The sequence below is a fragment of the Drosophila gunungcola genome, chromosome 3R (assembly GCF_025200985.1).
Source record: "Drosophila gunungcola strain Sukarami chromosome 3R, Dgunungcola_SK_2, whole genome shotgun sequence".
Taxonomy (NCBI): Eukaryota; Metazoa; Arthropoda; class Insecta; order Diptera; family Drosophilidae; genus Drosophila; species Drosophila gunungcola.
The window spans coordinates 21,948,543-21,959,245 of NC_069139.1; the positions used below are offsets into that span (position 1 = coordinate 21,948,543).

The 10,703-nt window shown below is 43.0% G+C and overlaps 1 protein-coding gene across 1 annotated transcript; it reads left to right on the forward strand.

The window, feature by feature from the left end:
- The first annotated feature begins 203 nt into the window (after nt 1-203).
- On the forward strand, nt 204-656 carry LOC128252185 (uncharacterized). The gene has a single exon (XM_052979697.1). It carries the CDS (start codon nt 280-282, stop codon nt 619-621), a length of 342 nt encoding a protein of 113 aa, XP_052835657.1. The 5' UTR covers nt 204-279; the 3' UTR covers nt 622-656.
- The last annotated feature ends 10,047 nt before the right edge of the window (nt 657-10,703 follow it).

Here is a 10,703-nt window from a genome sequence, read left to right on the forward strand (position 1 = left end):
TAGAACTTGGGAATATTTTTTCCAAATCAACAAAAGAAAACCGCAAGAGTTTATGGGGATTCTTGTCTGATGTTTGTATTTAGTCACCTGGGCAGAACAGGTTCCCGATTTGGGCATCGCATTTTGCTTAGATTGTTCTTGAATCTCATTAATATCGAGACGATAAAAGCTCGAATCTGCGTCCCAAGTCTAGTATAAAAGCGGTTCTCAACTGCCGGCTTTAATCAGTTAAACCCGAAATTTCATCGCTATTGGAAGTTATTTGCATCGAAAGTAAAAATGCGTTCAGTGATTTTGTTAGGCCTCATTGTCTGCCTGGCTTTTAGTCTGGTTTTGGCGGAGTCCGAGAGTCAGTCCAATGATCTGTCGTCTGTGGAAGAGGATATTGGCCAGGCTGTGGAGTCCGAGGTGCGAGCTAAGCGACAGTTTGGATTCGGCGGATTCGGAGGAGGTTTCGGTCGAGGATTTGGCTACAGAAGACCCTTCTATGGAGGTTATGGCGGCTATGGAGGCTATGGAGGCTATGGAGGCTATGGTGGCTATGGAGGCTATGGAGGCTACGGAGGCTACCGTCGTCCCTTCTACGGAGGCTATGGTGGCCCCTTCGGTTTCTACGGCTAAATATTTTCCAACAATAAACGAAGACTGAAACTGAAGACTGGGATAGTGTGTGTTTTTCCTTATGCAGGGGATCTACAGAGTCCCAAATTATCTCGCAACTTGACCTCGACCAAACGAATGTGTGTGACCCAGAGCGAAGACGTGATCGAGACCGGTGGCCTGGGGGCTGGGGAATATTTTAAAAATAAATAACGCAAAGTCCCCACTTATTTATTAGTCCGCTCGTTCGCAGGTCTTGCTCCTGAGCCATGCTAATTATAAGACCAGGAGGGTGTGTTGTGTGTTGTGTTGTGTGTTTGTCTATGCTCCACAAGCTGTCACGATCTGTTTGCTTTCTTTTCGGGCACTTTGCAGCTCCTCCTCCAGATTAGGCGGCATGTGTGGGAGTTTGTCGGGGTTTGCAGCAATTATCACGTACGATTGTCATAATTATCATTTGAATTTTATTAGCTGGACCTGCGGGCCAATCTCTGTCTGTCTCTCAGTCTCTCAGTCTGTCTTTGTTCTGCAGAAGCATCTGTGAGTTGCTCTAGGGAAAGTTAAAATGTAAATATTTGAGGGATGTCAGACGTTTTTCTTTGCGAATCTTCAACAATTAATCATGTTAACAATTAGACATTTAGCAGTCAGCTAATCAAATTTGCAGCATATGCGTTGAATATCCCATGGAGTTTTATTGGCCCACCGCAATGATGTACTAATCCCCTTCTAATCAACATGAAAGCCACGTAAATTATCCTCACTCCGCCGGTGCATATTAATTTGTGGCCGAAACCACCAATAGATTCTTATCGAGGGTTCGAGGGGTTCGAGGGGTTCGCGCAAACAACAAAACGCCCAGCTCGCTGACTTACCCCAAAAACGTAGAACGCCCTCGATTGAGAGGACTGGGTGGTGCTGTCATTGTTTAATTGTCAATAGACATCGGCTTCTATCAATATCATAAAAGCTAATAACTCTCGGTTGGATGGACGACGACGAGCCGCAACTGACAACAAACCTGGGCCAACCCCTGGCTCTAATCCCACCGGATATGCTCAATCAAAGCTCAAACTGGGCGGTGGGAGGTGGGTGTGTGGGTGTGTGGGAGGTGTGAGGTGGCCAACCTCAACCTGCCTGTTGGGGGTTGCTCGCTAGCTGGAAATCATCGCATTTCATTCATCACTTTTCGCCTTTTCAACGCGAGCAACCCTCCACGGATCCGAGCAGGACTTGGACATGCTTCCCACTCTCCATGGCTTCGCTGGCTTGTTTTGATATTAAAATTGCGTAATTATAATTAACCACATGTGTGTGTGTGTTTGCGTGTGTGTGTCGGGGAAAGCGGTTTAGCATGTCCTTTGACTGCTTCCGCTTTTCGACAAAAGGCGAGGCGGTTAAAGTTACTTCCTCCCGTTAGTGTCACGTGTGTAACTCTGTAAGCGATCTGAGGGAAATACCCTACCTCTGCCCCCGGGGGCATAATCCATAACTTGGCCGACTGTCAGGCAATTGATACAACTTCCAAGCGGAGTCACCTCGTAATTAAAAAGGGAATATTTTCATTTTAATTAGAACTGCTCACCTTCTGGGGTTAGATATCAAAGGATTTTAAATACACTTTGCAGGCTAATGTTCATAAAATAGACTTAGAGCTAAATTAATCAATCTCTTATACAAACAAATTATTAATTTTATTCTATTATACATTTTTTTATTGGTAAACATTTTGACAAAACGAACTAATAATATGTTAAAGTTAATAATGCCTAAAAAATACTATATTATTTGTGTTAAAACTGTGCAGTTGCTTGTATTAGGTCAACTTTTTACAGCAGGTCACCAAATTAGCCACACTATTTTACTTAGGTTGCACTTGAATACTATTATATAATATACCGAGTATAAAAGACCTCTCAATCGCTAGCTGTGTATCAGTAAAAACGAAAGTTCTTAGCTATTGAAAGCTCTCCCATTCAAAGTTAAAATGCGCTTCGTAATTTTGTTTTGTCTAGTATCCTTCCTGGCTTTTAGCCTGGTCCTAGCCGGCGAGAAGTCCGGAAAAATGTCTGTGAGGAAAAATATTGGTCAAACTGTGAAGCCTCAAGTGCGAGCTAAGCGTAATCTTCCTTTCTTTGGATTGAACGCCGGAAATCCTAGGCGCTTTGACGTTGGATTCGATCGCTATTGGCATCCTAACTACCCATTCAACTATCCTCCTTTCGCCGGCTACCTTAGGCTCTGAAAATGAAACTAAACACTTGCTGTTATTCAACGATAGCTGAATATTTTGAAGTTGTTTGTTGTTTCGAGCTTGTTCAAAATAAACACTGCTGTTAAGCAGTCCTACACTATCATCTCTCCACCGACTTTTACTTTTCCCAAACTACACATCCATCAACTAATGCGAATGGCCCATAAATTGCCTAATTGTAATTAAGCATGGGAATCCACAAAAGATGCGCAACAGTAGAACTTGGGAAACCGAAACCGAATAACCGAATAACGCAATAATGTGGCCAATAAAATTACTATGGGTCTAGAGTTTCCGACGCGGAGGAGTTGGACCCATGAAAATTGTAGTAGGAGTAGGACTATGCCAGTCCAGGTTGCCGACATTCCAGATACCAGAAAAAGAACCAGAAACAGAGACAGACAGCGCCGCAGATGAGAATGGACTTGCGCTGGGGGATTACAAACGTGTTGCCATTAGTTAACTTCAGCTTTGATTGATTTCAATTAATCTTGGACGCGTGTAATTAATCATTGAACACTTTAATATGGTTAACAACTCTTGGCCAAGCAACGGTTAAAAAGGTTCAACGAGCCATCGTCCGGCGAGCAGGCCCAAGACTTTTGGCTCTGGCAACTGACAAAGTGACTGACCACAAGCCAGATTGGATGACTGGCGGACTGGAGGACTGGAGGACTGGAGGACTGGACGATGGGTACTGCGGTTGCCGGGGCAGCCGCCACCAAGAAAAATGGCCAAGCTTGGAAAATGCGTTGGAGTAATAGTCGGTAACGAACCCAACAGCACATGCATTTCCATAGCCCAGTCCCGGAGGCAAGTCTTCGGCCTTAGATTCAGCTCCAGACTCCAGCCCCCGACTAATTGTACCCAGATTTCGCGCCAATCTGGAGAGAGCTTTGTGGTCTTGGCAACGTGGAAAGCGGTCCACGATTGATGGCTATCAATGCCGATGACTTATGGCCGGAGTCGCAGACCGAGGCTCACACGAGTAGAGCCAGCGGACCTGGCAAATCCATCCATCTATGTGGCACATTTGACTGCAGCTCGGTTTGATTATCTCGGTTTACCCAACTCTCAATTGCTGGTCTCGTTTGGCTATTGATTTTCCCAGGCCGAACAAACAGCCATGGGCAGCGAGGAAAAGTCTGCCGATTTGGTTTGCGGCCAGGCCAAAATCAGTGGGTAAGAGACCCGTGTAGGGTGTCATTAGGTGGGATCAATTCACCCGCTCTAAGCGGAGGTATTATGGGAGTAGTGCCCCCCGTTTATGGGCCCACTCCACTGGCCGCCACAAAGGAAGCCATCCATCGGAAACCAATTGAACGCATTTCACACATGGGCGCTAATGAATTTAATGAAGTCATTTTTCTTTAAGCGATTTACAAAACTACTTACAACCGGCGAGCCGGATCCGTCGCCCAGAACAAGCGAGTTCATAATTTCGCATCATTAATCATGGCCCTAACAAAGAGATCTCGGGCAGACCGATTGACAGCCCAGAAAGGGGGAAAGTAATTTAGGCAGCCAGCTTAGATCGCGGTGCGTCCGATTTGCCGCTGGGAAATTAAAAAACAATTGTTAATTATTAAATTTTAAGTCTTACACTTGGCCGCAAACGATGCTCCTTTCATCGGGGGCTATTCTGGGAGCTATTCCATAGTGAAAACTGGGGCCAATCTCTGGTCGACACCTCGCTGATGAGATCATTCATCACGGCCGCAACCTGAGTGAAATGAGTTGCCATTGTTGCGGGCTGCAGTTCGGACAAAAGCACTGCGGAGTCGGCGGAGACGCTCCTTTTTTATGTGGTCTTTTTTGGCATGGGTTCATTTCGGTTTGACTGCTCAATTATCACATTGATGGGTCTGCAGAAGCAGTCGGATCGTGAGGACCCGCATGGAGCCTCGAGAAAGTGTTGGCTTGGGGATGAGTTTGTTAAATTTTTCACATTTGGAGAGGATGGTGCTTTGAAACTGAAAAACACTTCCGTAAAAATCCAACGACTTCTGCATTTTTTTATGTCTACGTTAGAGAAATAGTCGGTTAATAGTCTCTAGTTCATATTCTAAAATTGTACTTACCCTTGAAAAAAATTAACTGTCCAAGGTGACATTTTTATATGGATATGGAGCCTAAGACCGCTTTATAAAACTGAATGCCTCATAATTGCTGTATAAAAACCTTATTTTCTCAATATAAAAAATAAGAAAAATTAAATTATTTTTCCGATTGTTGACCATAAGATGTGCACTGCAAAATACTTATGATTTTTTATCAACAACGACTTTTCATTTATCTTCTTAACTTCTTTCGATTTGTATGTTTTTTTTTTAATCTAAAGAGAGTACATATAATTATAATATTTGGATAAATATTCCAAATACCATATTTATAAAAATCCCAAGTCTCAAGTTTCAACTTTTTTCACTCGCAATAATCTCAGCTTTGCTGGCCACCCATTGTGCCTGATTGACCTAAGCCAAAATTGCGTTTTTCTTTCGGCTGACCGAAATGCGATCACGACCGCAAGCGCTGCGCTTCATTAAAATCGGATTATTGTCCAGCCAAAGGGAGTCCTGCCGAAGGACGCACAGCTGATCTGACCAATGTCCCCGGGATGGCTGATGGCTGATGGCTGACCAGTGTCCGATTCCCACGATGCAGCCGTGACTATAAATCCCCGAACGTCTTGGGCCGTATGCAAAAACGCAAGACGCCGGGAGATGAAATTAAAATGGAAATGCGTATAAAACCGACCCAGAATCAACCCCAAAAACTCGAAGGAATCTTGGGCGAAAACCCAGGTAATCGGACTGGACAAGCGGAACCCTTTTGGCGCTGCCATAAAGCGGTGTAAAATTGTAGCAAAATCGGGCAGAAAATTCGTTGGGACGACGGTGGACAATGTCCAGAGATCTTTCGGGGGTTGCTGAGGCAGCTAGCGATCCGAGCTTGTCACCGCCGATGCCTTCGCCTTCGCCCTGGCAAAGGTTAAGTCCTCTACTGGACACTCGAACTCGAGTTCAAACGGCTACCTGGGATGCTGCGTCGCCAAGAATTTTGGGCATCTGGTCCAGTGATCTTTCATTGTTCACGCTGCCGCCTCTGACCTTTGGCTGTCTCACGCAATTAGGCAAACTTTCTGGGGTCAAAAATATGTACATTGTGCATATTCCATTTGAATATTTTGCATTAATCTTTTGCATACAGTTGGCCGCTTTGCTTGTGTTTTTGTGTTTGCCAGGGCCGCCTCCCTTCGTCGGATTTGAATAAGTGCTAATGATTTGTGACATGTTTCGGAGAAGCCCCAGCCAAAGGCTTTTATGGCGAATGTTTAATTCATGGCTCCGGCCTGGACGGACACATAAACAAGGCGGAGCGTACATTATAGTGGCTCATACTAAAAAACCGAAAGGGGGAGGCCAGCATGTAATTACACACATGCACACGGAGTCACAGATACATTGACACATAGGCACACACAGATACTCGCACATCGACAGCGGCTGACACATGCGAGCAGTGGCTGACCTTTGACATGCGCTCTCGAAATACATTTCGAGTGGAGCACAAACACATGGGCCCCGCCACTTTCCCCACCACTTTCCCCGCCACTTTCCCCACCACTCGATTCCGATCCATTCGATTGTGCCCATGTACACCTACTTCGGCTTTATGTGGCCAAACGAACCCTTAATAGCTTTGTGGCTCGCATGTCAAAGGGGGCTTTCCCGTAAAGGTTTCGGCCCAAATGCAATTCCAAATGTACAAACACAAGACTGAATAATTGCGGACGTTTTTAATTGGTTCAAAGGCATAGATGCACTTATATTTTTCCGCACGCAAGAGATAAATAAGTAAATTGGGAAAAGGAGAATCACAGTATAAATGTTTGTTTAATATTTGATAGACTTCCTTGAAATGGGACAATAAAATAGTCTCAGTAAAAAATTTAAATCTAAATAAAAATAAAAATAACTTTTGTCAATATAACAATTTTTAAATATTTGTATTTAAAAGAAACGATTTTATGCTAATATTTGATGTCCCAGATGTCTATTATTAAATTTGCCAGCAAAATAGAACTAAGGAAAAACTTGGTTGAGGTGTAAAGCTTAAACTTAGGATTTCAAAAAGTACAAAATTTTGTAACTATTAATATATGACTGTTTTAAACTAAATTTTACAAATCGAATAGGTATTTAAAAAAAAAAAAACACCGTCTAAAATCCCTAAATTGTATTGCTTTTAATGAAATTTAAATATATTTGAGCAGCAAACGAATTGCTTCCTTAGACAATTTTATTGTGAAATAGATCCATCATGACGAAGCTCCATCAAGCATATTGGGTTGACAAAGTTGTTAGCAACGGGAACTCGACTTGCTGTTTTTGGTTTTTATTTTTTTTTGTGGCTGGAAAATTTCACATTTGTGTACGCGACTCCGGGCTAGGGAATACAATTTCAGCATTTTCCAGCCACGAACAGCTCCACTTTCACAATGAATCATCAGGCTAAAAACAACAGCCAGCAGAGGGAACTTTTTCTGCAGACCAACTGAAAGGATGGTATAGATTGGGGGGTGTGGCGGCAGAGGGGGTGGAGTGGGCGTGGGGGGGAAAGTGGGAGGGAAGGCGGGCGCGTGTTCGTCAGTTTAACCAGTATGACATGGCCCGGTCCATTGCGGTCCTGGTCTCTGGCATTTTAGCACTTATTCATAAAGTCCTTGCCAGCAACGAAAGACAAAAGGCAACAACAACAACAAAAAAACGCCACAGAGAAGAGGAATTACTAAAAATTTATCAATGTAAAAGTTGGCCCGGTGCTAAAGGGGACGGGGGGAGGGGGGCGTGGTGTCTGGAAGCAGGAAACAAGCAACAATGTAAATTATATGCCAGTTGGTTTGCTATTTTAGAGGGGGCCCACAGTGGGTGCAGACTGCGAGTGGCTGTACAACAGCTTTCCCTTTGTCCGCGAATGGGAGCAGACTCATGCAGGAACAAAAATATATATCTCTGCCCGTACATATGCTTAGGAGCAAGCCAAAGTCCTTGGAGCATTTGCATTCGAGAGCAGCAGAGCATCCAAATGTGGTAAGCCAAGCTGCAAAGCAAAATTATTAAGGTTTCCAGAACTTGTGAGGAGCCATTAAACTCTTAAACTTTTGTTCTGCAATCTCTAAATATAATTTTGGTAAGACCGCATTATATAAATGCGTTTTTTCTTTACTAAAGCTTTGATAATTAATATTTTTTTATTGCAACACCCACGTTACTTAGTTAAGCAAGTTTCCTAAAATGTTTCCTTAATACATCCTTTATACATCAATTTAAATGATGTTGCTTGGTAAACTGGAGTTCATGGTTGATTATAATATGTTTGTATCACAACGTTTTTTAAATAACTTTCTTATATATTTGCAATAACTGAATAGTGAACCCCACACTTATCTTTAAAATGCTTTCAATAGGCCTAGGACATATCCAATTCATAAATGTGTCACTTTTCTAGGAACAAAATCAAAAAAGCTTTAAAGAACCTATTTATTTATTATTTTAACAAATTATTAAATGGCAATATAAACAATTAGTTTGATTTAATTTATTATTTATATTATGGAAGAGAAAAACTCAATTAATCTGCAAAATTAGTTGTATTGCTAAAAGTATTGTTAAATACTTAGATTGATTTATATGCTAAATAAATATTTAATTATTTTAAGTAACATCATCTGCTTGTCTTGTTTAGTTTTAAACTAAATAAAATTTTAAAGATATAAAATATATTTACAGAGCTGAAAAGCATTCATGTTATATCTTGGGTAACTAGGAAAAAATGACTATCATTAACTAAATATTTTACTTTTGCAGCCGAATCCCTGGGTAAATTGAAATCTCACTGAACGCAGTCCCACCCAGTTGGGCCCACACCAACCACCTCCTGCCAATGTCCGCCCTCCCACTTTCAATGAACTGTCCCAAGCAGAAAGGAGCACAAAAAATGGCCAACAAGGCGGACGAAGGTGGGGCAGCTGGGGCAGATGGGGCAGATGGGGCTTCTGTGGCAGCGAGTGCAAAAAGGCGCTCAAATGGGGTTGTCAGTATTTAACCCACAGGGGTTGGAGGTGCCGGCTGACTGCGCGAACTCCGCAGAAGTCTATGTAACCATCGGTGAGGAAGGGGTGGTGGGTGGTGGCAGGTCGCAGTGGGTGGTACGTGCAACATACGAGGCTCTAACAAGAGGTGGCGAGAGCACGGGATTAGGTTCAAGGAAGAGGAGCCATCAGGATGCTCGGGGGATCGAGACCCCACACATAAGTCATATGGCCAGAAAGAGAGACGCTGCCAATTGAATTTGGGGTCTAAACGGGGCTGCCAGAGAGAGACATCTAGCGGTGTTAATAAAAAGTCAGAAAGAGCTTTTTGTTTCTTTTTAGCCGCTTTTATGGGGGCAAAACACACAGAAAAAAGGCGAGTGAACGAAATTCCGATACAGTTAATGATAAGACATGGAGGCGAAAGAGATGGGGCTACTCCAGAGAGAGATGCAAATGTAGACAAACGAGGGGCGTGACTTCTGAGAGAGAGAGCCACAAAAACTTGACGAAACTCGGCGAGTGAGTGGAAACCAGTCCAATTGGAGGTGTCTCTCTCTCTTATTCGAGTGTAAAGTTGGGGTGGCATATCGTTCATCATCCAATTGTACGTTTGCACTTAGCTCTGGCCTTCCCATGGCCTTCCCACCCCCCGGAAACCCCGACACCAGAGGGCGCCAGAGTCCGTGGCCCGTTACGCCCTGCTTTTTGGCCCCCGCCACCGCAAATGGGGGCGGGGGAGTGCAAAGTGCGGTGGCCACAATTTGGCCCTTTCAACTGGCCTGCAACTCTTGCTTTTTTGCAACTCTGCCGCCTGCGACACTTTTCCAATACCTCCCCGTTTTCCATTCTCGCATCTCCGCATTTTCCCACTTTCCCACCCACTCTGTTGGGTTTTGAAAAATGAAGTGCCGACAGTATTGCGTGGCATCCAGCGATTCCCTTTAAGTTTTCACTCTCCACAAGTTAGTTGCGTGCGAATGGGCGCCCGTTAAATGCTAATTCCAAATGTATCCAAGAAATAACAGTCGGCAAATGGACATATCAAGTTGCGCGAGGTGTCCTCGTTAAGAACGAATTCAATTATCGTTATGATTTCATGTTTTGGCACTTCCCCAGCCCATTTTCTGATTTCCCATTTCCCGATTTCCCCCAGACACGTAAACAAAGTCAACAAAGTAGCAGAGTAAAAGTCGCTGCCGAGGAGCCAGTGCCTGATCCAATTAGCCCACAGAAATTATTATAATTATATTACGACAGTCAATGGGCTTCAGTTGGCCACGGCTGGTAAACTTTTATTTAGGGGCAGTCCGAGTACATTGTGCGTTAATAATACGCTGCGGTTTTCGTTTAGCGACCTTTGAGGTCAGTATGGAACTGCCACAGTCCCCAACATTATATAAATAAGAGTGTTTTCAAAGTTGTTAAACATTCTTAGATCATGTGATTTTAATAGATATTTCATTGAATAGCTTCAATAGCTAAGTAAATCCAATTTAACGACATTAAGCTCGAATCAAAACAAGTTTATTAGATATTTATTGATTTCTTTAGGTCTATAATAAGAGGCTGTAAAAGTTGGACTTCTTTTTCTTGATTAACAGTCTTATAAAAATGACCAAAATAATAAAATAACATAATGCTATTCTACAACTAAAACTATTAATTATAGAATTAATTGAGCTATAAACTAGTTACATCATTTTACTACAGATGCTTCATTTAATTCTCTTTTATAGGAAAATAAAAGGAAAT